A 27,881-nucleotide genomic window follows, 5' to 3' on the forward strand; every position below is an offset into this window, starting at 1 on the left:
AGCATGAGGAGCAAGAGAGGACTCAGATACACAAAATGAGAGGAAACAGGGGAGGTAAGAAGCATAAAGAGAGGCAAAGTAATCAATCGATTCAATGTAGAAGAGGAAGTTTAGCTTCTAACTGGCACAGCTCTGAGCTGAACATAAACCGCAGGGAGTATGGCCTGGTTCACAGAGCTTTATAACCGTAGAGAAGCTTCTGATGAGCCACACTGATCTCTAGTCCTGGTTAAAAGTGTTGGAGTAGGATTAGATGCAATACAGCAGGCAAGCAAAAGAATACGCCAAAGCAAGACGTTCAAATGAGGCAAAACAGAGGCTTCTATATGACACCATACTTATATAAGAATACAACAGAACGCTAGATGCCCCCTCTTCGACCGCTTCTCAAAGCGGCAAAGCCTTGTACTGTATTATATGACTGATTAGCCTTACCAAGCAGCCTTGTATGATTGGCAAATGGAATGAATCACGCCACAAAATGTAAAAAAGTGGTAGAATCTCTGCCGTAGTCTTGAAAATTTGTGATTAATACTTTTAAGTGTTTTTTTTTGCGTCGAATAATCGAACGTTCGCCGAATTTGTTCTTAATAAATTCTTTCCACCTCTATATTAACAGCGTTTAACAACGATTTTCTATCAGACACATTTGTTTTGCTATAATACATAGTTTTTGAACAGAAGACTGCCCATTAAGATCGCCTCTATCTCGTCACCATCTCTTGCGACTACAAATACTATAACTGTTGGCGTAATGGAGGGCAAAAATCAAAAAAATGACGACTCGATGGCCCCAATATCGGGTCTAAACCCAGACGATCCACTCCCATCCATCGAAAGCAATGATGCAAGCTCCAAACAGGATATTACAGCTCCAAATTTTCGTGCTAGAGAAAGAAGACCGCAAAGAGGTGGGTTAATCGGAAGTCAGCGTCTTCAAAGGGTCCCAAGTTCTTCCCAAGTTCCACCACACCTTCTGAGAGCAAGAAGAAGCACCAGTCCCGCGTATGCGGCAGCTCTCGCTCCTTACCTTGGCCCTATTAATCCTCGAGGACATCAAAGACTGTCTAACAATCCTGTACCTGCCATGTTGCCGAATCGAGTCCAGATACCAGAGTCTTACTTGCGAACAATCAACACTGAAAACACGCGGTCATTGTCTCGGGCTCGCAATGATAACGCACCAGGCGCTAATCACCCGAAAAGGGCACAATTACAACCAAGAAAAGATTTATCTTCTGGTCAAGTAGCTGATCAGGCTATGACAGACCGTGTTCAACCTCGTTCTGGAAACTTCCACTATTCAGGCCCTATAAGCTACAATCCACTCACCGAGGCACTGAATCCCCAAAACGCTCCATTCTACCCAACACCGATGTCCCCCAACCCAAGAAAACGTCGTCAAATGCAATCTAACGCTGCTCGTCACTCCTCTGCTCAGCAATCTGCCCCCGCTAATCAATGGTCCTCTCAACGAGACTCATATATGGGAGGCATGGAACCATCAGTAGACTTGCAAGCATTGGGAAGCATAGCTGTTGGATCAAGAAATGCTACCCAAGGCCCTTGGGGTGTATTACTTCCTGTATGTATTACGTTTATTCTTCATTTGACCATGTGCTAACTTGTAGAAGCAGCCCGCGAGAAAGAGAGGACGCACAATAGGCTCGAAGACCGAGAATACAGACACCGGAACTATGCAACCCCCACCACCGCGCTCAATTGCTTTTAGCCCTCCAGTTAGAAGTTCTGTTCCGTCATTTGCCGTAAGTATCGGTTGGTCAATTCTCTTACCTCTCAATATCTAACTTCTTTCTCTTTAGATCCCGGTCGCTCTCAATGGACAAATCGCTACAACACGCTCAAATCTTGAAGCCACGTTCAGCCTTGTCAAGAACGCGGCTGCGATGCTTGACCCCTTCACCAAGATAGTTCCTGCTACCGTCAAGCTAGTAGCGGATAACAATCAAGTATGGGAGTACAAATACGCGGGTACTAGACGAAACTGGAAGAAAGGCCAAGGGGGAAAGGTCACTGTCGCAAAGCTCAACGAATGGGCAAACGCTATCTTACGTCGCAGACTTCCTGGAAGCTTTCCTCCTGCTGCGAAGAAAAGAGTCTATTCTGCTCCTCCTCCACCTAAACCAAAGAATGATAAGTGGACAGAGTGGGAAAGAGCATTCCTAGAGGCACATATTCTGGATGCAGTGAAGGCAAAGAAGGCCAATCTAGATGAAGAAGATTGGCAGCTTATTGCAGACGCTCAGAATGAGGAGTTTTCTGGCCATAAGAGACTTCCTGGATTACCTATGGCACTATTAATCTCGCGTAGTCTCACCATTGATGATGTTCCGGTCATTAGAGGTGGAGGCTATACTAAGACCGAGGGACATTTTCCAGAGCGCTCAAGCTCCGAGATTCAGAACATCCTTTACCATTGGCCTGATATTCATGAGGAAATTAAGCAGTTAATTAGGAGATACCGTGGAAAGATTCCGATTTATGTCGATTGTGACACCGATATCAGTGACTCGGAGCGTACGTCGGATGATGAGAATGGAGATAAGGAAGCAGATGCAGCTGAGATTGGTGCTTCAAAGCCTATTTCTGAGGGTTGATAGCCATTTTTATCAATAATTTGAGCATTCTCGGGGGTCATTTATGATTTTTAGAGGATTAGCATGGAGATTATGCATATTAGTACTAGAAAATAACATGCGATGCTTAAGAAAAACTATCAAATGATCATCAAGATGTCTCGTATCTTCTCTTTAGTATCAATATAACCCTAAATATCCACACTTTGAGGTAGGAAAAACAACCAATATAGACTTAAGACTGATTGTTGACTCACTGATGTTATTAATTAGCTAGAATGAGAGATGTTAATAAAGATACAGATGTAAAGCACTTATAAAATGGTTATATTCTTCATCAGACACTCTCCGAAACTACAATTGTCTGTAAAGTTAGTTAAGGTGAATCATTTTTTCCGGAACTAGTCCTGTCTTTTCCGGGGTTTTCCTCTTCGAGAAGAGTTGTTCGTAATTCCTAAATAGAGAATAAACCTTATTACATATACTCTAGTTGTATAATGACATTGATCTCGTCTTTTAAAGAATCAAAGTTCACAATCATTTTGATCGTTACTCATCTTATTTCTAAAGCTGAGAACCAATATTAATCAGATCAGACTCTAAAAAACTATCTATTGCCTTGATGAAATTAGTCTATAGCATGTGATTCTTGTAATCGCTTTAGATTTATAATCTCTTCCTTTAATTTAAGCTAAAATTAATCTATCCTTCTTTGTCTATCATATATACTTGAATTATACAATTATAATACTCTCATCTGATTATAACTAAAATATTATATTAAGATCGATATATATTAATATTTTTATTAACTTCTTAGACTATAGTATATATTTACAATAGTAGAACTCAATATATATTTTATTCTTTAAGGATTACTAGCTTATAGTATATAATTCTTATAAGTCTTATATATTATATATAGCTTAATTTCTCTTAAAGAAAATAAAATAATATAAATACATAGTTTATAATATACATCTTAATTATAGTTCTCATCTATAACTAAAAGTCGAAAATATAATTATATCTAAATTAATAATTCGATATAATATTAATATCTATTCTAGTACTTTAGACTTTAACTTATATTATGATTAATATTACTAAAAATTAATTATAGTAATCATCTAGAAATTATCAGTTTATATTATTTGATTTCTATAACAATTTGATTTTAAATATAAGTATATTATTAGAGAGCAAAGTTCAATTCGAATTATATACTTCATTTATTATACTTTAAATAGAGAATTAGAGTATTCTATTTTTAATATAACGCTCTATAGATTAGTATAGTACGAAGTATAGTATAGTATATGGCATTGAAGTTAAATTGCTAAATTCGGTCGCGACGATCACGCCGCTCAAATAGTTCCTTATCTTAGCACGTCTAAATACCCTTAGGGAGGTCCAAAACAGACGTTAACTAATATAAATAAATAAATAAAAATAAATATCATACGAACAATTTTACTCAAAACGATTTCTTTTGTCTAATATACTTTTATCTTATTTTAGGATCAGTCTGATATGTCACGGGATCACCTCTGGGAGTATTCAGAAGTTTTACCGCTGAGCTAAACGCCCAAAAGACTAGGAGGTAGAACTGGAAGTTCTACCTTACTCTCACATATATAGCAGGACAGGACAGGACAGAAAGGGCTTAGTGTCACCCCGTGACATGATATATCATCTAATGTTTTTATTTTTATTTTTTATTTTTTTATTTTTTCAGTTTTTTATTTTTTAACTTATTTAAATATTAATAGAATCATATATTCTAGTTAGACAGCGATAAGAATAAGAATTATATCTTTTAAGATATATCTGAAATTACCATATCTAAATTAAAGTAGATAAATGACCTTATGTAAAGGAGCGACGCTCTTCAGATCATATGATACTAACTAATCACTAGCTATATTAGTTCAGGAATCCGAAGGATTCCTTTTAGTCCTCACAGAATTCTATATTTCATTACTTGCCCTAGTTCCCCGCACACCTTGACACCTTAATAAGTCAGTAGACTACTGTAGTATACTTAGGGAGAGGGCTAGACTCAAATATAAAGATTGCTTCTTTCCGTACACATCTAGCTCTTGTAACAGAGTACAATATTGACAATTAGGACCCAGGTTCGTAGGTAATACGTCATCTATGCTCATCTTAAAGCAATAAAATTAGTACGAAGTTCTATTAGTTAGACATGGACACCCGTGCCCTACTCGGCGTTTTAGCCTTTCTGGGTATTTATTCTATCCTAAACAAAGGCATATAGCTAGCTGGACGAGAACCCGGAGAATACGAAAGAAGAGAAGAAACTGATTGTCTAGACTATTTAGAACATATATCATTTGATTTACCATATAGTCGTCTCATTAATGTCTAGTATTAAATCATTCTCAATCATATCAACAATCCAGAAAATGTCATACAATAAAATCATATGATTATATAATCCAATAATTGATTGAGTCACAGCTCAAAATATCACATGAATACCACACAATTATACTCTGAGATATATTCACGTTCAAAAGCATTTCATAGAGGTCTTACCCTACCCTGTAATATATAGCAAAATAGATATCCATAAAAATATTCAAAAAGTATACTCGGATTTATCCGGGTAAGTCTGGCCGGGTGCTCTTCCCTGGTATTAGTAGTAATAAAAGATTTTCCGAGCACTCTGAGGACTATACTTACATCGTTGATAATCAATATATGATATGAAAAGCTTGAAGACATGCATTAGGAAAAATAGAAAAAACTTGAATCAAGTTTAGGTTGAAATGAAATAGGCTTGGGGTACATACGCATCTACAATTTCATAGAGTGGGGTATCAAAGAACCATAGGGATCAAACAGTTTCATTGATTGCTATAAACTATAAAATAGAAGAGCTAATTTACAAAGAGAAACTATATTTATATTCTTCTCTTTAGTTTTTGGTCACATGTCCCCTTGATACTCTTCCCTCTTTTTGACTTCATAGTCTCGTGAATCAGAATCAACTTCGCCAGGAAAAAAACGAGATCGGAATCGAAATCACTTTTTTTTTAGGAAGGAGCAAGGATTGTGCTGTGAAAACTGTGAAGAGAGAAGAGCTAATCTACGAAGAGAAACTGTAATCACACCCTCCTTCTTAGCTCCTGGTCAAATGCAGCACTGACACACAAATTTGATATTTTGATACATTTATTTTATTACGTTTTCGTTAAGATTGATTATTGACATGTATAATTATTATGTTCACACAAACGTATCCTGTATAGATCTTTACAGAGTCTGCTGTAAGAGTTGCTGTGCTCGTCGAAAAGTGATGATTAGACTGAGAATAGTTTCACAGTATGATTTATAACATTCGATTTCTCCAATAATTTGATTGAGTTTGGTCGAATGGATTCACAGTCATCAAGAGACATATCTTTTTTGATTTCTTAGTCTGAATACAGTAGTCATTATAATGCGAGCCTTCATATACCTACAGCAAACTCTAACATCACATGAAACTACTCAAGCTTCAGCAAGCTGATCATGTATTACAATGATTCTGATTAGCTATATATCTGATTATATAATTATCAATCATGTAATTCAAACTATCGAAAGTGAGGATGTGAGTAGTGCTCCTAATGGGTGGGTAGAGTGATAAGGTTAGATTTGGTGAATCATGAGTTGGTTTGAGTCGAGCGGTATAGAATGGTGACCCATGACTGATTGTTTGGGTCGATTTTTGGCTGAAAGCTTCGTTAGTAGAATAGGTCACTATATCATTAGTTGTAAAGAATATCAAATACATATGTGATTACTCATCATGCCAACCTTGGTCTAAGACTAGCTTGAACTAGGTAAGCGACCTTTTATTGTGAAAGAGATGGAGACATCTATAAGGCTCTAATTTCTTCATAGCTTTCTCGTTGTGATTTATTTGACCTCTATCAATAAGGTCTAGCATGTAATTGCAACCAATCAATAATTTGGATCACAGATGAACCAACCGCTGGTTTTGGACTAATGATTTAAGTTGAGTATAGTGAAGGAAGGTACGAAACCTACCGGTTGCGAGCACTGGATGGAAGAGAAGGAGCTCACAGTGCATTCTGTCGCCCTCGGGTCAGACCTCTTCGAGTCTCAAGTCTTGTGTGCATTAACCGCGACATACTCTTGTACATAATCGAGAATTGAACTATCCATGATCATGTTACTCGTCGCCTAATGAATCACGTGATAACTTTGGCCCTGTCACGGATCGTACACATCAATCACAGTGCGAACTCTCGTATGCGCATGCATGTCTGTTAGTTTATATATACGCTCTACAATAGCTGAGCTCACCCTTCAGTTATAGATTATGATGACGATCTATACTCCGTTAACTCAGTCTTCCTACGTCGAAGTATTATAATTACAAGCTCCTTGCTTCTACAGCCAGTGCTCACAATGAATGGTTTTCAAACTTTCTTTTTCGGAACGCAATAAAACCCGCTGGTTCGAAAAAAGCTATTGGGTAACTCATTACCCAGTCCATAATTGATCAAAAGATGATTTATCAAAATCCATTCAGCGATCCACCAAACCACCATCTTATCCTCCATTTTTCATCCCACAAACAACAACAGCAACAGCAACAACACACCCACCTTCAAACTCGTCAACTCAATTTTTTTGCCCTAAAATTCAACGACTAATAACTCTTACAGACCCCGTATTATCCACTGCTTAATCTTCCCTTCGTCCAAAGACACTCGCTCTCGCAAATAGGAATCTTGTCTTCATTTTACTTCGATAGACACACAAGCAGCCATTAACACGATGGATAGTTCATATATACCTATCTGCACAAAGAATTCTTGTTTGAATGGAGTGAATGTTTTCGGATACATAGTTTATGCATTGGATTTGCTTGACCTATGAACGTTTCTACAACAGCGCCCGTGGTGGGAAATGTAGCAGAGTATGATGAACTAACGTATTCCAGTTTGCTTACCTCTATTTACGCTCGCTTCGTTTTGTTTTTCGAACTTCCCTGGGCTTGAATACGATGATGCTCAATTACCCGAAGAATAATATTTTTCACATTTTTAATCACCAACGAATTCTAGTATCACCACAATACTGATTATGATGTCTGAGTAATATAAGAGAATTCGATTATTGGAAATGTGTTTGTATTGATTGAGTGAATGTGAATGACAGAACGTTGGTTGGTGGGAAAATCGAGATTCTATTGTAAGTTCTGGTTAATCTGTGTGAGCGTGAGTTGACGAAATGGCCTAAGAAGGAATTTCCACAAGTTCTGAAGTTTGGTCCTACGGGGTTCTTTTAGTCCTATTTGAGCTTGATCTGCACCTATCATGCGAAGAATTCTTTTAAAATGCTGAGGCTCTGTTGTTGCCGAAAGCGCAGATATTAATGACATCGTATGGGGTTATGATCAGAACTCCGTGACAAGAGAAGAGGAGAAATGTGTGGATAGAGAAGATTATCACGGCATGTCACAAAATGCGCAATTCTTGAGACTATATCTGTCTATTGTAAAGCAACTAAGATTATGTAACGGCTCATTTTTGCCATTAAAAAAGAAATGAATATTTTACATCCAGAAATCTCCGCTGTACCGCAACCCAGCTCCAACACGCATCCCAGCAATACAACTCCAATTTATTCACTTCTGCTTCCATGGCGATAATCAAACTCTCCGTATAACCTATGCTCATGGGCATTTTTATCTCATGGGACAAGAGGAGAAAAACAACCGCTCTCTGGCCTCTTAGTTGGCGGCAAGATTTTGCTGGAAAAATTCTGTGAGCTTGGCGAAGGGAATTAGCTCGACGCGGTCGTAAAGATCGACATGTCCTGCGCCTGGAATCCAGACTAACTCCTTTGGCAAGCCAGCACGCGCATAGGCATCCTCGCTGAACTCGCGAGAGTGTGCCTGATCACCTGAGATGAAGAGCATCGCGCGTGGGGAGATGGTTTCGATATCGTTGAAGGGATAGAAATTCAAGAACTTAGTTTGACTTGCGACGGTAGGATGGGTGGTGAGGTTTGGCGTTGTTGTGGGTGGCGTGAACTCACCACGCGAGGTGCGATAGTAGTCATAAAACTCGTGGTCAATGGGGGTTGACTCATTGGTGAGCATGTTAGGTGTGCCGCCAGTGACTGCGACCTCTGCCCCGTCAACCTCGGCCCAACGCTGCTCTGATGCACGTGAAATCATTTGATTGATTGATTGATTGATTGATTGAATTTACGTCCACCTTCAGTCTAAGACTATATAGGACAGCTGGGCTTGATGGGTCTAATAGATAACTTTTTGATTTACAATATTGATTATAATCTTATTAAGGAAATAAAAACAAATACTAGAAAACAATACCCGCTCATTATATGCATTGTATATAATAAGAAAATTCTGATGATCAAGAAATTGTGAGGAGGTCAAGCCCCCCTCTTATTTTCTCAATTGCTTCTTTTTTATTCTTTTCTTCTTTTTCCTCTTTTATTATTACTCCTTCTTTTATTATTTCTTATTTAAGAGTTCTTACTAGATGCTATGCCCTTGTAGTGATTTTGGTGATATTAATAAATTTGATAACTAATTCGATATCTATTTTAATATACAATAGGAATTGTATAGTGATTTTCAATAATAATATATTCTGGAATATCTCTTTTCTTTCTATTTTGTATATAGGATAGCTAATCAGAAGATATTGTAATATCTCAATATTATCGCATATACATCTATTATTAAAGTGATTGAATCAATATAGATATGATTTGATATATCCATAATCTAATTTCAATTGGAAGAGTGCACTAGCAGTATTTCGACTGGTTCCAATTAGTAGTTTAATTTTCAATCCGATTTTCTATGGAAATAGTTTTAAATAGGTTAATGCCGATTGATTGGATTTAAATTTATATTGATTAAAAATTGAACTCTATTGATCAAGAGAGGATTCTTTAATTATCATTTCTAGCAATTCAAAACTGGTTTTATTCAAGATAGATTATATTGTAGTAACCTCTTTTACTAGCTTATCTACTAGCTCGTTCCCTTTAACTGATGTGTGCCCTGGTATTTAATTCAAGGATATTTCAGATCCTTTAGTTATAATAACTTCGACTACCTTGATTGCTCGAATTTGATATACTTGCTCTGGGTGGTCTAAGGGTATTTTCAATCGAAGAAGGCCTATTTGATTATTTGAATAAATCTTGAACTTCTTTCTACTACTAGCAATTGAGCTAGCATATTCGATAGCTCAGGTGACTCCATATAGCTCTCCATTATAAACTAATTGATTGCTTTCAATATTGACTTGTTCTTGATATGAAATCTGATTATTCGATTGTATTGATACTATCCCTACACCAATACCTATTCCCTTTTCAGTGGAAGAAGCATCTGTATAAATGTAAATAGTATTTTGATCTCTGTGTTTAAGAATGATATTGTGGAGTATTGCTGCATTTTCTTTTGAAGCCTGGCTAATATTAACTTTGAAAGGGATTTCCTTTTTCCATGGAGGGAAGTGAAAATGGATAATCTTTTCGAGAGAGAATGAATCAAATTTTTTATCAATTGATTCCCTAATTCTATCGAGTTGAATTGGCTTGTATAGCTTTCTTTGAGGAGTGTTGATCGCTTCCCGATTAGCGTATTGATATGCTAGAGTAGCTTTTTTCGATGTTGATTGAATGTTTGGATGAGAGTTTTGTTAATCGAAAAGCGTATTGCTTGATGTTTGAGTCTAATCGGATATTTGCTGGTTTTAATTCCGATTCGATTTCCATTGGAAGAATTGGAGCGGTTTTGAAAACTCCTAGTATCTTTCGGAAAGCTAGGTTTTGAAGAGCTTGCATTTTATCCTTGAAGTGGGCTTGTCCTCTTCACCAAATCATTGATCTGTAATCAGCTATACTAGTCACACAAGCTATATATAATTGTTGAAAAGCTTTAGGACTTAGGCCTTTTTCAATATTTGCTAGTTGAGTTATTTAATAAAAAGCTTCTTTTGCTTGTATGATTTGGATATTGATATATTAATTGAATTTGAGATTTGGATTGAACCATATACCTAACTATCTAATTAAAGATTGAGATTTAATAATATCCAAATTGGGTAATGTGATTGGGAAGTTTTTGGTTAGCTTGGATGCTAAGAAGTGTATTAATTCTGTTTTTACTAAATCGAATTGAATCGCATTTTTCGAGCTGAGTTTGTAGATTTGCTTTATAACTTTCTCAAGAAATCTAATATTCTTTTTCCATAAGGATAAGTTTGTGATTAAAGCAATGTCATCAATATAGAAAAGAAATTTAATCGATTTTGAAAAGAATAATTCTTTAATATATATTAGGAAAAGGATTAGAGAAATTAAAACTGCCTTGTGGTATTCCGGTCGAAATAGGCTTGAAGGATTCGATTTGATTATTGAAAGAAAGTTTTAGCTGTCTTTGTTGTAGAAAAGAGGCTATTCAGGAGATGAGATTCGTTAGCAGTTTCAATTTCTTATAAATATCTAGTAATCGATTTTCTTGAAATATAATCGAAGGCTCCCTTTATATCTATAAATAGAATTAAGGTTTTTTTATGGATTTGCTTGTTTCTTTCGATTTCGGTAATTAGAAAAAGGGTTGCATCAATTGCTGATTTCTTTTGTTAGCCTCCAATTTGACTCTTATATAATAGATTAGTAGTTTCTACTAAATAGCCTAATCTTTGAGCTAAAATCCTTTCGCTAATCTTTCCAAGGCAGTTTAGAAGTGTAATGACTCTATATGCTTTTGGGGCTGAGTAATTGGGTTTTGAAGGTTTCTTTAGAATCGCTTCAATGGCTTGTTTCCAGCATTGTAGGTGGTATCCTAAATTGATTAGATTGCTGAATAGATTGAAAAAGATCCATGGAATTGCTTTGTATGCTTTCATAATGATCTCCTGAGTGATTTTATTTGGGCCAGGGGTTTTTCCTTGGATTTTGGCTGAGCAAGCATTACTTAATTCGATTTGTGAAAGACTAGGCCATTCCCATTTCTTGGATTGCTTGTATCCTTCCCATTATGGTTTTGGAGTGATAGGAGGAGGTGGGAATAGAGTTGATCTAAAAGCAAAGCATTTTCCTTCAAAAGAGCTTTCTGTTGAAATGTCCGGTATTCTTTGGTTTTGATAATCCTTTGTATAAGCTATTGCTTTGAATATTATCTGTGTATTCTCTTTTTCTAGAAATTCATTCCAATAATTCTTTTTAACTGTTTTAATAGCCTGAAAATACTTGTTTCTAGTAATTCGATATTCTTCTTTGAGGCTTAAGTTCTCCAGATCCAATTCAATTGATTGTTTTACTCTTCCTAGCTCTTTTCGAAGATCTATTAATTCGGGGGTCCACCATGGCTTCGCTCTTCTAGTCGACGAAGCTTTAGGTATGGAATTTTCAGTAGCTTTTTGGATAATCCTTGTAAGTTCGCTTGCTGCTTGATCCAGATTAGAATAATTATTTCTTTCTTTCAAACCGTTTAGCGAATCCTCTTCAGATGAGACTGTTGATACCAGAGTAGAGAGAATAGGGGAATATAATGATTCTGATTTCAATATCGATTCGAATTTATCCCAATTAGCTAGCTTTGTATTGTATCTAGCTAGCGATGTTGTGTTAAGGGGGCTTGCTTCTTTTCCCTTTAGCTCGAATAATATTCCTGTATGATCGGATCCTGTATCTGAAAGTGTTTGCCAGTTTTGGATTTGAGAGGCGATTCCTTCTAAGACTAATGTAAGATCAATGATACTTGAATTGAAGAGATTGGTATAATAAAAGATACTGAAACCAGGCTCATTAAGAAAAATAAGATTCTAATCTTCAAACCATTCGGTTAATTGATCAACATTTCCACTCTTCTCCAAAAAAGGATCCCATCATGGGTGATGAGAATTGAAGTCGCTTAGGAGAATGGTTTCTTGTATAATCATTGAATTGTATAAGCATCTTTCAATTGTAAAGCCCTTTTCTTTAGCTTGATCAGCTTTATTGTAAATATTAACTATTTGGAAGGTTTTATTTCCATTTCGATAATCGAAAATCTGAATATCAGGATCTCTTGGAGAATCGGGAGAAAGGTTGATTGTAAATTGAAGGGTTTTTGAGGTGTATAATAGTGTTCGTGGTTGGTATTTGGGATCGAATTTCGGAAGTGTTTGTGTGAAATTAGAGTGTATAGTCGATCTTGCATTTGAATAATTATTTTCATTTTTGATAATTCAAGGTTCTTGAATAATAATAAGATTGATATTGAGTTTATTACAAACTATAAAACATTCTCTATAGCTTGTAAATTTCAATTAAGATTTATTTAAATAATTTGAATATTAGTATAATTTATTAATAAGTATTATTCGATTTTTATTGAATAGCCTAATAGATTTCGCATATTTTTGAATTTACTGCATGGTTCCCTTAGCAATTCGAGTATTTCGCTACTAAGTATTGATAGAACTTTTCTTAATATTACATACCATACATAAATATACTAATATAATATACTTGCCTTCATATAAACCATAAAAAGGGTTTCTTTTACAATAAACATCTTGATATCCAAACCCTTAACACTTTTGGCATTGTATAGTTGGTTTCGATTTATAGAAGTTTCTATTCTTGTATTACTTTCAGCAATATATAGTTGCTTTTGAATAGCTAATTCTGCTTCTGATTTTATGGCAAAAGCAATAACTATAGCTCCCTCTCATTGATGAGCTTTTTTGGAAGCTAGTGTAAGCCAGAAGAGGGTTCTGATTGATTTGAAATCTGGATTAAAGGTTTTGATTTCCTCTAAAATAAAATCCATTCCTTTCGGTCCTGAGAATTCTCTTATTGGGATTTTGTGGATAATAACTTTATACCATTTTTAATCCTTTTGAATCCTCTCAAATTTAATAATATTATTCTAAATAGTTTTCTTTTCTAAAAGGAATTGTAATATAAAGAGATCGTTTGCTATAATAATGATATTGTTATTGAAGGATAGAATAGCTACTGCGATAACTGGTCCTTTAATTCCACTCTTTTGAAAGGCTTCGTTTATTTTGTTTCGAATAGTTAAGGAGGAGAAGGAAGTAGAGTTTGGGATTTCTGGTTTGATCAGGATTAGGCGTCTTTGAGTGATTTCAATCTTTTTGTCTATTGGAATAGGCTTAATAGCTTTTCCTTTACTGACTAGATTCCATTCTCCTTCTTTTGTTATAATTGCAAAAGTTGATTTAATTGGTATTGTAGTAATTGGAATTGGATTTTTAGCTAGTATTTTAGCTTGGGATTTGATTTTCCGTATAGCTGATTGAGATAAGTGATTTGGGATATAATAATATTGAAGGCTATAGTAAGCTTTCCTTTTTCGGTATATTCTCTAAAGATCTCTAGGAGATTTAATAGCTTTAATTGCTCATTATGTGATTAAAAAAAAATTAAGGTTAATATTATAAGATCTTTTACTTTTAGAATTGTTTCCTTTGGTGTAATTACCTTGTTTTATATTCTAGATTATTTGTTCTGATTGCTAAGGGATATTGTGGAGCACCGTTTCTTATTCTGATTAAATATATAGATAGTATTAATTGTATCTTGAATAATAAAAAGGTCACTAAATAAATTAAACTCTTCAACTCTTTTTTCAAAACTAGTTAGCTAGTTGATTAATAAAATAGAGCTAGAGATTTCGAATTAAAGATTTTCAGAAGGCAAAGAAAGGCTTGAAGGTATTGGAATACCTAGAATAATAATAAGATAAGTGTTTAATATAATAAAGGCTTCAGAAAAAGCCTTTATTATAGCTATATCCCGAAGTATTGATGGATTATTGCAACAATCCATATTAGGAGTTATATTCTTATTTTGAAGGTTTGGAATGAAAATTTTACGCGAATTTTCGTATGAGTTTCGTGTTTAGAGCGCCGACAACAGTATCACAACAACTACTGGTCAGAATCACTTGGGGGCAATTGCAATCAATTTGGTTTAATAACTATGATCTAAATCGATCGCGAAAGGGTCGTATTTCGAAGAAAAAGTTTCCTTCGAAATTTGTTGTGTGTTGGCGTGAAATCATTTCTTTGCGCTGTTCAACAGTATGGGCATGACGAAGTCCGTTGCGGGATACTGATCCCATGTCGTACATACTCGATGTGGCGATGGCCTTGATGCGAGAATCGATTTTGGCGGCGCTGATAACGAATGAACCGCTGCCACAAACACCAATCGCGCCGATCCGCTCGCGATCAACAAATGCCTGTGTGCCCAGATAGTCCACTGCCGCGCTGAAAGCCTCGGCGTAGAAGTCTGGCGACACGGTGTTCATTGGCTCGCCCTCGCTAGAGCCCCAGAATGGGAGATCGAGAGAGATGGTCACAAAGCCCTGCTCAGCCATCTTCGTGGCATAGAGGTTGGAACTCTGTTCCTTTACCGCACCCATTGGGTGACCGACGACAATGGCAGGCGTACTGGCGGTCTGGTTGTTGCGAGCAAGATCGTTGCGAATGAAGATGTTCCCCGCGACGGAAGTTCGAAATTGGGTCAGGAAGTTGATCGGCTGAACAGTCACCTGATCGCTGCGGTACCAGTTGTCGGCCCCGTAAGACATGTTCTGTGCCATTGTGAGCGAAATATTCGCAACAGTGACGCTGAGTGAGGCAATACTGACGCCTGTCTTCATGATGACACTGTTTTCTTCGAATTATGTCTGAAAATGAAGCTTCCTGTGGATGTGAGTGACAGGATAGACTGTGACGAAGCGACATGTCGCTGTTCTTATAGTTGATGAGCCCAGCAAAAAACCCTTTCATTGCCATAGCTTGCTTGACGTATGCTATGTCACGAGTAATTTCATGCAATGCTATAAGGTTTCTTCAAGGAATTAAAGATACACTGCCTCTTCAAGGTGCTGCAGGACGCGTGTTCCTATTGACCTTCAGCCATCTAAGAAACAACTGCAATTGGTTCCAAGCCTTTATTTGTGGGTTAATAGTCCCTAGATCCGCTGGTATTGCTTGCTTGCCAAGAAACGTTTAAATTATGACGAGCTCCGAGAATAATCATATCTAGTACACCTGTCAGTTTACCCCAAAACTAATGATCTCGATCGATCCATGACCTACTTGGGGAATATTATAAACATTTTCCTAGTAGCTGCTGTAGCTAAAGCATCCGAGACATGTGTATGCTCACCTGAAGATCAGGAAGAACTCACCTGGACTAGCGACTACCTCATACTGTGCATAATTCAAATATTGTTCACACCAATCGGGCGGAGAGGCAATAGGTCTCAGCTGTTTTACTGTACTGAAACCGAGTTCGTTCAATAGCAGATGATATTATCCCAAATCTCAGCGTACCCGAGGGTAAAAAACTAGTATTATCCCCCCCTAACTAATTTATTCCGTAGAAGACCCGATCACACATTCCCTGAGAGGGGATATTAACAGTCACGCCGAGTCTAAGGCTGTGCTACCCACGGCATGCAATATGACAAATCGAGATTTCGGTACTGCTGGAGGTACTTGATGATTGCGTCGTACATCTGGAAGCTCACTTGTCGGCTCGCTTACCATATATAGAACCTCTGTCGGTAGACTCTCCGGAGTGGGGCGTAAGCAGTCTGCATCAGTGCTGCTAAATTATACTTGGCACGCTCGGCATAATAGATAGGCAAACAAAACCTTACCTTGACTTCAACAACACGAGCCTCTGTAAAGGCTGTTATTCAATCAAATAACCAATCAAGAGCTGGGAGATAAAACACCAGGATTGAGTTATTATAAGCAAATTATTAGAATGACGGCAGTAATGATGATAATAATGATGACGGTGGCTCGAGTAGGTAGCTCTTAAAACTATCATTCCGATTGAAGTTGAACTGATTAGTAATCAACCGTGATATTACCGGGCACGTGTCGCAGCGACTAGCACCTTTTTAACTTTCGGCTGTCAAGGAGCTAAAGAGCGGGGAATGGGAGCAGGGACATCGCCACACTGGTGATTCATGATCCCAATCACAAAACCATCGATTGCAGTTACCAAAATTTAAAACGAGTTGTTCGCTCATGCAAGTTTTCCATTAAGCTCAATAAAACTCCTCAACAAAATCTATATTGCTTAATTTCAACAATCTCAATCTCGCTGACCATCAAGTATTTCGCCTGCTCAACATGGAAAACAATGCGAGTCGTCCAGAAGAAGGTGGAGAACTGGTCGGAAGCGTGCTGTTGGGACGGATGCCACAGCAAGCAGAAGTCCGTTTCGCGGAAGATGACTGGACAGGCAGTACAAATGCTGCTGAGCGAAGGAAACGTCAGAATCGGCTGCATCAAAGACTTTATAGTAAGCTCGATAGCCAAACAGACTTCCTTGTGCATTAACATCCTGACCTCGGCCGAATAACATCGAATGAGTGGCTCTAAATCATGTTTATATTCTTATGTTTTTTAGGGAGACGACGAAAATTATTGAGCATGCAATCAGCCCCTGCAAGCCTGGTTATGGAAGAGACGAAACCATTGGAACCGGAAATTGACCCACACTTGTGTGCTATCCTCGAAGCCATCAAACAACGGAAGCAACCCGAGGATTCTGCAGACGCCACTTCCCCGGGGCCATTTACTGAATACGATTACAAACAAAATTTACTTTCATCAGACCTGACGCCCCCCCAGGTTCAATGTATTATTAGACAAGTTGAGCATTTCATTTCTCGTCAGCGCATGACCATCTCTCCCCGCGCTGACCTCCTCCTCACTCTGGTTCAGTTCAACGTCTTTCGTGCTTTGTTTAGCAACATGATTTCTCTAGGGTTCAATCTTGACTGGTTGACGGCAGATGCAATTTCACCATTTTACCAAAACACCTCACTCGTTTGGGACACGAGTCACCCAACCAGTCTTTGTCCAATCGCGCTTCAACGTCAAGTCTCCCATCATCCCTATTTGGATCTGTTTCCTTTTCCGGAATTACGTGATAACATGTTAAGCAAAGGTGAAGATTTTGATGACGACGACCTTTGCCATGATCTGGTTGAAGTGTGTCATGCTCCGTCTGAGAGGAGTGGTCTTATCGTTTGGGGCAGTCCTTGGGACCCATCCAGTTGGGAGGTCACCACAGAGTTTGCTGAAAAGTGGCCTTGGATGTTGAGAGGTTGCTGAGAGCTCTTACACTCAACAAACTTCTGGAGGGGTCAACGCGGCGAAGAGGAGCTGTATTTTGATATCGCGGTTTCTGAAAGAGTGCATTCTTAACTTTGGCGTAGAGCATTAATTGTGGCCTATGTCTCCCTCAAATTTGGAAAAAGGCAAAACGCGACGGTTCAATTGCAATTCTCCCTCCATCAACGCAATTTAAGCATTGAATACAGACCTACCAGAAGCCCCTTTAGTACAAAATATGTGTGGGGAATATTTACATCATTTGCACCGCCCCAAGGCCAGTCATCAAATCAGAGAAATTTAAAGTTACAGTACGCCGGAAATCTCGAGATTCACAATCTACTCTACGGCAGAAACAAGCCTTTGTCCACAGGAGCTGCTTTCATCTGATCCACCTGAATTTCCTGGATCAGCTCATTCCCAGGGTAATCATCAACGTCCAAGTCTAGATACCCTGCTGGTGCCCACTTTCTCGCCGAGACGAACAGTGATTTGCCATTAATTGTTCGATCAGATAGGATTCGCAAAAGAGCACTTGCTGCATCTTCTGCTTCCGCGAATTTTACCCCGCACTTCTCCACGTGCGCGAAAGCTTCTGCAGATAATATCGATGTCTTGACGTACCTATTATCAGATTAGCAACAGGAAGTCTGAGTTCATTGGGGATTTGAGTACCAGGGAGAGATGACATTAACTCTGCTGCCATGGTAGAATGCTGTTCTTCGCAGAGAATGCATAATACCTCGCGCAGCCCATTTTGTGCTCGGATATACAGGTCCTCTAAGACAGTCCAGAAATGCTGCCCCAGATCCGATCAGCACTAAGCATGTATCCTCTTGCTGAGGCGATGGCTTCTCTCCATTTTGTTCTATAAAGTAGTGAAGAGCCAGTTTTGTGGTGTACAATGTCCCTTTCAAGTTGACATCGATTGTTTTCAGATTTGGTTCTGTGGGTTCCTGGCCTTTGCCTTCACATTTTAGTTAGCTGAGTGTTAGCGGTGTAGATAATCCATTGGTTACCTGCGAAAGTAAAGACTTCATCAGGAGCACAGATGCCTGCGTTGGCGATAACATAATCCACCTTTCCCGTGAAAGATGCAGCTTCAGTGAAAAGACGGCGCTGATCTTCCCAAATGGTCACATCACACTTCACAAATTTGGCGCTTTAGTGAAATTAGCACAAGATCCAAAATATAAGGTAGGGTACACAATCTTACTTCTCAAGCTCCGATGCCAACTTCGAACCACCTTTGGAGTCCATGTCCCCGATGCATACGTTGACGCTATTTTGATCATGTCAAAAACTTGATGTCACTTTACGAATAGCCACCTACTCTGCAGCAGAGAGCGCCCTTGTATATGCTTCTCCGATTCCATTTGCACCTGCACTTGGTCAGCACATTCTACTTATAAACAATATTCCCTCTAACCTCCGGTAATGACAGCAGTCTTTCTTTTCAAACTTCCTGTGTCAAGTGTACTCGTGCAATCTACCGGGGCAGAAAGTTTGTAGCCTTCCATGTCTAATGAAAGCGGGCAGCGTGGAGACACGTTGAAGTGGACTTATTTTCAAAAAACTGTGACGTCGAAGAAGGAGAACTCAGACTTGATATTTCTTGTAAAAGTCAGCGAAAGATCGGGGCAGATGTCGATGCATATATACCACTTATGAAGTGTGCATCCCTACCATACCGACTCCTAGTTTACTTACATCCGCGATTAATATACTACTTCCGACTCTGCAGCTTGCTTACGATGATGCAATCCACGTGATCTAACAAATTTCCCCAATGAAATAGAAAATGCCAAGACATCTGCTCCATGATATCATACTAGTAACGCACGCATATGTATCATTGCATTTCCATTTACAGGCGGTTTCCATGCACACTCAAAATCTTCTTAGCTAATACCTTTTTTCTTATTAAGCAGACTGCTCGATATCCAGCGGGTTCTCTTCCCAGGGCCATTGCTTAGCGCTGCACTTAGCACCATTAGGGATATGCCAAGTCCGAGCTAATGCATTTGCTTATGGTCCTTGCGAATTGAATGCCTGAGTCCTATGCCCAAATACCGAGTCATGGATGCATGGATGCCAATTTTTTAACTACTGAACGACAAATTACTCGCAATTTACCAACCTTTGAGATCCATTCATGCGATTCGTGGTTGTGCTTACAGGCATATCTTTTTCAACGCCGTTTCACAAAACAGTCGATGTGAGCAAGATTTACTATAGAATTTAAAGCTGCACGACTAGTGGTTTCACGAAAATAGGAACTTGGAAGAGCAATGCTGGGGGATTTGATGTTCTTGACTACTTGTAGATTTCACCCAAGCATGGAAAGAGTCTGCAGCGTTTTGAAGAACGTGAAAAAGTTCTCTCATTGAAAAATGGGTGGAACCTAACAAGATGAACACCTTTTGTCGAGATGCTACTTTTCTTTTGAGACATCGCCGTGTTCGGTTGATTCTAGCTACAAGTTCTCGTTGAAGAATACATGATGCTTCTTCTTGGTAACTAGGGCTATTATTATGCTTTTCAAAGCACAACATTGTGTCACGTAAGCACGAGAAGTTTGGCATTGCAAATCAACAGCTCCATTCATCTAGCAACCCAAATGATTCGTATTGCTCAGAGCGGCATCTATATCATGACATCCACGAGGCTTGAATCAACTGTATATATCCTACTCATCATACGAGCACAGCGTGAGCTCATCGTGAGCCCCATAGCCCTAAATACCATTCAAATTTTCGCCTGAAGAATGCATATACTTTATAGAGTCAAGAGTGATATTGAAGTAGAAGATGTTGATTATAATAAGCCTTGTGGTTGGCATCACTCGAACAATCGTACCAGCCAGAAAGCAAGTTATAGCACACTAAAATCCTCTGGAAGTCTTTGTGAAATTATTTCCTCGAGTTTTTTCCTGATGAATTCTTGATTTAACCTCACAAAATCATCACAAGCCGCGCAAAATCAAAGAGTTCTATCGCTTTATCATCAGTGAGGTTTGATGTGAGTTACTTATAATCATCTCAAAATCCAGAATTCTCTACAACATCATGATAGTTATTCTTGAAAGCTTACTTTCAAAGGGAAATCTTTTTCTTTCCTAAAATGTGATCGATTTCGTGAAATTGCATAAATTTTCACCACAATTTAAGCGAGTACTAAAAGTTCAGTAAATGTACATTATACGATATTTGGAGTATCAAACTTTTGTCTGATCTCATCTATCACTGAGGCATAGTCTCTACTACCACTAAAGGGATGCGAAGACTCAACACCTATACGCGGTACATCCTATGAACCTCCAGCTCTCTCTTGAGAGTCTGTAAAGCTAAGATTGAGTCGCAGATGGAATCGGAAGAATTGGAAGGAGAGAGGTGTCAGAGATATAGCGAAGGATTATATTACGATTTTACAACAACAATACCTACAAAAAGTTGAATACCAGCTTTAGATGTAAATACAAAGGTTATAGAAACCCCGATCAGATTCAATATCTACTATCGATTATTATTTTATAGAAGTAAGATACACAATAGGTCTCTTCTCTTTAAAAGAATCTTTTTGATATAGAGCTTGCTATTACTCTACTCGTATTACAATCCCTTTTTTTATATCCTTTGACTTTTAATTATTCGAATATTATAACAATACAATATAAAGAATGCTATTGCCTTCAAATTAATACTATACTCTAAGCATCAATATAATATAACGTTTTTCCTTTTAATTTTCGAATTTTCGAATTTTCCGAATTGATTTGTGTATAAGCTTAGGGCTCGGCTCTGCCCCACTATTGTTAACAGTTTCGACTATACACATCTAATAAGAGCTAGAGGATATCAAGCTTATAAAAATATACAAAGGGCTAGTTTAAAAGAAATAAAGATAGAAAAAAGTAATGCCTTCTATTATTATCTTATTAATGAAAAAACCCTTTGCTATATTGGAAATAACTCGAAAGAGGATAACTCTTGTCTTTTATAGAAAGGGAGGAATAGCAAATTGGATTTAGGATTTTAAAAAAAGAGAAATTGGATATTGGGATACTTTAATTAGATTAGGGAAAGGGAAGAGTCAGGAAGGAAGTGTTTTAGAGGATGAAGATAATTATTTCTATTTGTATTCTGAATAGAGATTGGGCTTAGTTCCTCAACATTTGTTTTTATTTCTCCAAATTGAATATATCTATTGTAGATATCCAATAGTATTTGCTAGGCCCCTATAGCCTAGTTGTCCTAAATAGTTATGGACTGAAAAAGGACGTTAATAAAATCAATCAATCAATCAAATTACCACTAAAGTCTGATGATGCATATTCTAAATAGTCAATATCAATGATACCGCATTGGTCAATCAGGGGTACTCGTCTAATGAGAGCCGAATCATACCACACGTGCACGTGATACACGATATTAGCCTCATATTCACTGACTAATCAATTGATTCGAAGTCGGACTAGTTTGTACAGCCTCTCTACTTAATTCTAGAGAGCTCCGAGATCTTTTTTTGTTTTTACAACCTCAAAGATTGTCAAAGGTAGATATCACTATCCGCATATAATCAAGGTAGATTCCCTTTTAGCATAAGATTATCTATGTTTTCTTCTGCACCATAGACTAACTATTACACTCAAACTAGCCTTCCACCAGCATAACCCCTCAAAAAGTTGTTTAGACAATCCAGCAGCAAGAAAAGACGTACTCCCCAAGACTCCCTTACAAGATGAATACATCACTCCCACCTCCTCTTCGAAGCAAGCTTGGCGGCAAGCGCGACTGGACACTCAAACCCAGACAAGACCTCACACCAGCAGTGGTTGGATCACAGGAGCCCAACAAAATGCGAATTGCACTGCTGAGTGTGACAGAAGCTGGCTTGGGTCGAGAGGTCTATTATGATCGGGGTTATGGCAATGGTGAGCCATTCGACTGGAACGACGAGAGCGACATTTTTCTCCTGAACGACTGGAGACGAGAGAAGATTCGCAAGTACACACCTAGAGACTTGGGACAAATAGAGCGAACGATGGATGTCAGAAATCATGGTATCGAGAATAAAGTTATCAAGAAGCCAAGTGCTCCCAAGGTGACGGTAGAGCAGCCCCAAAAGCCACAAATCGCTCAAAAAGAAACCTCGACGAGAATCAGAGAGCCTGTAGACTCCATCAGAAATATTGATGATGAATTTATCACAATGGTTGCCAGCAGCAAAGAGATGGAGAAGTTCCGTGCTCAGAAACGCAGAGCTGCACGCCACGTAACACCGAGACTTGCAAATGGCCGTCGCCAGCATCCATCCAGTCGCCAAGGACCCATAAAATTTCTTCCAGTCGATCTTGATAGACTCAGGACCTTGACACCAAAGCAACAGCGACGCGATCAGAATACGCATGTCAAGAAGTGGTTTGTTATCTTTGAGATGATTGAGAGATCTTTCGAATTACCGAGCCGCGAGATTGGAGTCGAGTATAATCTTTGAATTTCTCAGCTTGGTCTTAATTTTGAGCTACATCTCTTGATGATAATCTCTGGCGTTTTTGGCAATTTCTGTAAAGTTTCGAATTGGTTTCAACAGAAAATTTGCCACGCATTTTCTAAGCTACTGGAATTAGATCGATAGTATCCCCATATCAGGAAACCAGTCTACAGATTTGCAGGAAAGTAGGGACTAGTAGGAAGAGGATCGTAAAATATTATACATCGCTCACCGTGGTTTGCGTTTTTGGTACTCCAGTTGTATCAACAGGATTTACTTTAAGGGGCTCAATTTGCAATACAAAAAATCATAACAGTCAGTTTATGGAGTTCCTTCCTTCGCGTGACTTTTTCACAGACATCGCTAAGGTTGTCTCCAGACTCTTCACTCTTGCCCCATACCCAAGCCCAAAGTCTCAACCTTCTAAAATGTGTAAAAATATAGCCAATGTGAGCAAAACTTCATTTGAACCTTTGTAATTCATCAAATTATGTATCGTAGATTTGATTCTAGCACTCGGTCTCTAAGTGTCTCAAGAAATTTATTATATACACCTGCTGAGCTGCGGATTCAAGTCTGCGCTCTTATTTCAGATCCAAGTGACTATGCCTCATCCTCAGAAGACCTGAGAAATGTTGATCTGCGTCTTGCGCTCAACTATTCAATCTATACCCCCATTAAATATTACGCCTAAACTTTTTCAATCTGACAAAACTCTACTTCACATACGTTAACTCAGATTTTGGCAGGATTATCACAATCTAATCAAAGTTTATGAAGACGGACAGCTACAGATATAGGTTAATGCTTGGGAGAACCAGCGTTGGATAGTTCAATTCTAAAGATTAAGAGGAACGCCAGTCTAGGGTCTTCTGGGTCTAGGTGCCAAAGGATGGCTAGTTAGAAATGGATGAAAGATGGCTATTTGCAATGGTCAATTAGATGTTGGTCTTCAGTCTGAAATTAAAACGCATGCAGTAGTAGAGGACTACAGCTGAAGCAGCGGTAACAAAAAGTCTATATAATCTGCATAAGGAGCGGCAGAGGGATGAAAGGAATATTTGTGACCTGTACACAGAATTGACAGAGGCTAGGCCGTGATACGCAATTAAAAAAAACCTCTCAAAACCTCTCAGATTCATATCCACGTAGCCTTTACTTAATGTTAGATCTGGTAGTTTCAATGCTTAATAGTATTTTGATGACATGCTGAGTTCCCGGTCAGTGTATAAACGATTCGATTCAGTCAGGCTTGAATGATAAAATCATGGCACATGATGTAGAAGCTTTATTATTAACGCTGAATGAGGACTGAATAATTCTGATTACTCTTCAATCTCAAACTCAACTTTCCCGGAACCCATCGACGAGAATACAAGACCGTCAATTCTTGTCCCAAAGAATCCACTACTAGCCTCACGTTAACGTTACAGACTCTTACCGCCTCATAAGAAATCCTAAACAATCGATCCCCAACGATATTATTGACTGAAAGATGACCTCTCGATGATAAATTCGCGTGACAAGCAGACGCAACTCTAGATATCTCAAGAATGGAACGCGCAGAGTTGTAATGGGTGTTACTGATCGTCGCCGGGGGAGGAAATTTTTGACTTCTTCGCCGACAACGCAAAAGCAGCCGCCGCATTCGCATCATCTATCTCTCTCTTTCTCTCTTTCTGTTCTATCATGTAGTCATCTTTCAATTCTCTGGAGTCTTTACCGGCAACCAATTTTGTGATTTGGGTTTTGGTCCGATACAGCCCGAGACTGTCGTTAAACTCTTTAGTGACCGACCAAGAATACACCCCAGACACATTTCTATCGCGAAGACTAATTTCATCCATATGCTCGATCACTGTGTTCCCAAGTCTGTAAGTTTCATCCCAAAACCAAGGGCAAGTAAAATCGAGCCCCGTTTTCTTTCCTTTTAAAGAAACCCCTGATGTCCTGTGTAACAGTATTTGACGCCATTGATTAAGCATCATAACAGCACTTCGTGAGCTCCAGCTCATTTTCGGTCTGTATTCAAATAGAACTCGGCCCAATTTAAAGTGTTCAGGGTTGTCTTGTTTCGGCTCATTGGGTAAACTTATGTACTCAATGATAGTCTTGCTCTTGTCCGGTGTGTGAAGTTTTGCCTCTGCACGGTCGTTGCTGTCAATGTATCTGATCCCTTTCCATTTGAACATTCGTGGGGGACTCTAGATTTGGTGAGACTATCAGCGACTATTGAAGTAGATCTTTGGAACCATAATTGATCTTCCGCAGAAACTTCTACTTGAATTGATTTCTCATCCATCGCGATGTCTGGTTCCTTCTTCACATTGTTGTGTGCTTCTTAGATACTCTTCAAGCGTAAGTCAGCTTGAAAAATCTTTTGGATACTACCAATACTCCTTTTCGGTGCACAACGATCTTCTGTTAGAAAATATTTCCCGTCTTTCTTTTGTAAGCGACCCTCAAAGCGACGATTGAGCTCATCAGTACCTGACTTCCAAACGATTGGATTCGCGCCTCTCCCTGTGCGAGATTCTCTTGTGTGGCTCTCCAAGATTTCGCACAAAGTATCTATCTCTTCAAGTAGCCAGAACGTGTGACTATTCGCGGTTTTATTCTGTGTTAACTTCTCTGGCATGTCTTTTATCTGTTGTGGTTCGATTCCGCCAGAAAGCCCTCGAGGACTTGGTAGGTCGCCCGCTTGTTTGGATAACTGAAAAGATTTGGATCTTTACTCCGTGATAAAAATAATGATCTTATCAAAATGGGATGAATCTGTGATAAGCTTCGTCTTCTGTAGTGATAACTTGTGAAGACTTTTTTTGTTCTGAGATGGAGTTTATTCATTATCTGGGTCACTAGATGTCTCATCGCGCTTTCTTTTATTGGAAATTTGAGTCTGTGGAGTTGGAACAGGAGTCACAACCAGGCCATCTGCAATTCCCTGTGAGCTCATCGAAACGAGAACCTTAGCCGCCTTTGAAAATTGAATTAGCATGATGTCAATCGATTGGAATAAGAAAAAATACCTCAAGTAACTCGCCTTCTGTTGTATTTCTCACAGATGTTACTTCCCGGCTATTCTCAACATTGGCGTTCATGCTTTCAGGAGATGCTGGATCATCGTCCTGTCCCTGAGCAGATTGTCTTATCCCAAGTCCCGTGACGACCCGTGTTTCATGATACCTCCATCTTGCCCATCGATCTAATTCTGCCTCCGCTTCATCTTCATCAAGATTTTCCAGGTCTGGCGCTAATCGACAGAATTCTCTTCGAATCTTGAGATACATATCTGGCTGACGTACAGGACTTAATTTGGTGATTTTGAGTATATCCGTGCAAAGCTTTGTTGCTTTCCCGAGAGTGAAGACTTTATCCTCGTATCTGGAGAACAATATGAGGTGGCGCACTACATCACGGCAGAAAAAATTGCGATTGAACGCATACGAAAGGTCGCGAACTGCAACCATTTCAAATTCGTTCAAGTCGGTACCTTCAATCAGCTTGAGGTTGAAAGGATGAAATCTTTCTGCTGCACCAGCAGCTTGAAGTATCTTTCCCAGAGATTCATCGTCATCAAAGTTCATCGTATCAAACAGTTTGTTCCAACGAAAGTATTTCTGGTCTAGTACTGAATTGTTCCAGCGAGGATAATCTAGGTCAAGAAAAGGTGTTGCCATGTTATGGAAGCGTCTCAGACTATGTAAGAACCGAATTACTTCTTCAATAAATTAGTATATGTATCATGACATATAACTGGAAACGCAAGGATAGGGCTTGAGATGATGAGGTAGGAGTGAGGTGAATCGTCCTTTAAAGTACGAACCTTTTCTTTTTTTAACTTCAAATCCAGAAATTCAAAACGAATGTAAAAAACAAAGTATCCAAAGTTCGATTTCTTGGTAGCCTGGTCCAAGATTGCTTGGATTTGCAAGAACTGAAATCAAACGAAACTTCCAATAGTTTTTAATTATCAGTGACCGAAGTGTTGTTTGTCGTTTTGATGTTGAAAGGGAAAGCCGTGGCTTATAATCTATAAGAAATCAAAAGTGTTGTCAGGAAGCAAATTTAGAATAGAACCCGGGCCATAAAGCTGACAGTATTGATCTGGTGAGCAGTTTTATGTCACGTGGAGGTACAGTAGAACGTGCCGTACCAGGCCAATTTAAATTCAACCGATATTTTATGTAATTTTCATGGAGATAAATGCCTTAAACTGTGTGAAGGCGCTTGTGACTATTTACATGGATACCATATTCCTCAGACTAGATGGATTTGCCGTGCTCATATCCCCTGATCGTACCAGCTCTAGAATTCACCTGTTCTATGTTAGATGGACAGTGAAACACATCTATGTGATTGAATCCTTAGAGATTCATTATCTCAACTTCCATCTGGTATTTACTAGTTGACTACAAGCTCGAATTGCACTTCTACACAAGAATTGTATATTGCCATCTCTTCAGCTCTTTATCATCTTTGTCTCTCCTTAGAGCTTAGATGTGGAGCTTTTCCTTCCTCAATTCAACAAACAAAGCAACTTCAGCTGTAACTTCTCACTTTTGAATTATCAACTATGTACCCTCCATTATCT

General features: G+C 38.6%; 7 protein-coding genes across 7 annotated transcripts; 3 read left to right on the forward strand and 4 right to left on the reverse strand.

Annotated features, from left to right (window-relative positions):
• Positions 1-754: 754 nt before the first annotated feature.
• On the forward strand, positions 755-2,618 carry EAF02_008554 (uncharacterized protein; the record flags this gene model as incomplete). Its single annotated transcript, XM_038904602.1, has 3 exons — positions 755-1,585; positions 1,635-1,766; positions 1,824-2,618. The coding sequence occupies 3 exons, from the start codon at positions 755-757 to the stop codon at positions 2,616-2,618; spliced, it is 1,758 nt and encodes a 585-aa protein (XP_038755659.1).
• Positions 2,619-14,625: 12,007 nt separating this feature from the next.
• Positions 14,626-15,312, reverse strand: EAF02_008555 (uncharacterized protein; the record flags this gene model as incomplete). Its single annotated transcript, XM_038904603.1, has 1 exon — positions 14,626-15,312. One exon carries the CDS (start codon positions 15,310-15,312, stop codon positions 14,626-14,628), a length of 687 nt encoding a protein of 228 aa, XP_038755660.1.
• A 1,492-nt stretch (positions 15,313-16,804) lies between these two features.
• On the forward strand, positions 16,805-17,794 carry EAF02_008556 (uncharacterized protein; the record flags this gene model as incomplete). Its single annotated transcript, XM_038904604.1, has 2 exons — positions 16,805-16,976; positions 17,085-17,794. 2 exons carry the CDS (start codon positions 16,805-16,807, stop codon positions 17,792-17,794), a joined length of 882 nt encoding a protein of 293 aa, XP_038755661.1.
• Positions 17,795-17,934: 140 nt separating this feature from the next.
• EAF02_008557 (uncharacterized protein) lies at positions 17,935-19,662 on the reverse strand. The gene is made up of 7 exons (XM_038904605.1): positions 19,505-19,662; positions 19,224-19,408; positions 19,128-19,176; positions 19,011-19,076; positions 18,814-18,956; positions 18,470-18,761; positions 17,935-18,418 (listed from the first exon to the last, which is right to left on the reverse strand). Exons 2-7 carry the CDS (start codon positions 19,312-19,314, stop codon positions 18,139-18,141), a joined length of 921 nt encoding a protein of 306 aa, XP_038755662.1. The 5' UTR covers positions 19,315-19,408; positions 19,505-19,662; the 3' UTR covers positions 17,935-18,138.
• Positions 19,663-22,534: 2,872 nt separating this feature from the next.
• EAF02_008558 (uncharacterized protein) lies at positions 22,535-23,290 on the forward strand (the record flags this gene model as incomplete). The annotated part of the gene is made up of 1 exon (XM_038904606.1): positions 22,535-23,290. One exon carries the CDS (start codon positions 22,535-22,537, stop codon positions 23,288-23,290), a length of 756 nt encoding a protein of 251 aa, XP_038755663.1.
• A 1,577-nt stretch (positions 23,291-24,867) lies between these two features.
• EAF02_008559 (uncharacterized protein) lies at positions 24,868-25,302 on the reverse strand (the record flags this gene model as incomplete). The annotated part of the gene is made up of 1 exon (XM_038904607.1): positions 24,868-25,302. One exon carries the CDS (start codon positions 25,300-25,302, stop codon positions 24,868-24,870), a length of 435 nt encoding a protein of 144 aa, XP_038755664.1.
• An 824-nt stretch (positions 25,303-26,126) lies between these two features.
• Positions 26,127-26,967, reverse strand: EAF02_008560 (uncharacterized protein; the record flags this gene model as incomplete). The annotated part of the gene is made up of 2 exons (XM_038904608.1): positions 26,127-26,264; positions 26,317-26,967. 2 exons carry the CDS (start codon positions 26,965-26,967, stop codon positions 26,127-26,129), a joined length of 789 nt encoding a protein of 262 aa, XP_038755665.1.
• Between the last annotated feature and the right edge of the window lie 914 nt (positions 26,968-27,881).

This window comes from Botrytis sinoallii (assembly GCF_014898435.1).
Source record: "Botrytis sinoallii strain Bc 23 chromosome Unknown BSIN_016, whole genome shotgun sequence".
Classification (NCBI taxonomy): Eukaryota; Fungi; Ascomycota; class Leotiomycetes; order Helotiales; family Sclerotiniaceae; genus Botrytis; species Botrytis sinoallii.

Bases quoted from the DNA above. Each gene is read 5' to 3' on its own strand.
- EAF02_008557 (XM_038904605.1), bottom strand. From the start codon at position 19,314: ATGGAAGGCTACAAACTTTCTGCCCCGGTAGATTGCACGAGTACACTT. The intron at 18,957-19,010 runs GTAAGATTGTGT...ATTTCACTAAAG, and splicing joins TTGGCATCGGAGCTTGAGAA to CGCCAAATTTGTGAAGTGTG. The intron at 18,419-18,469 runs GTACTCAAATCC...ATCTGATAATAG, and splicing joins GTTAATGTCATCTCTCCCTG to GTACGTCAAGACATCGATAT.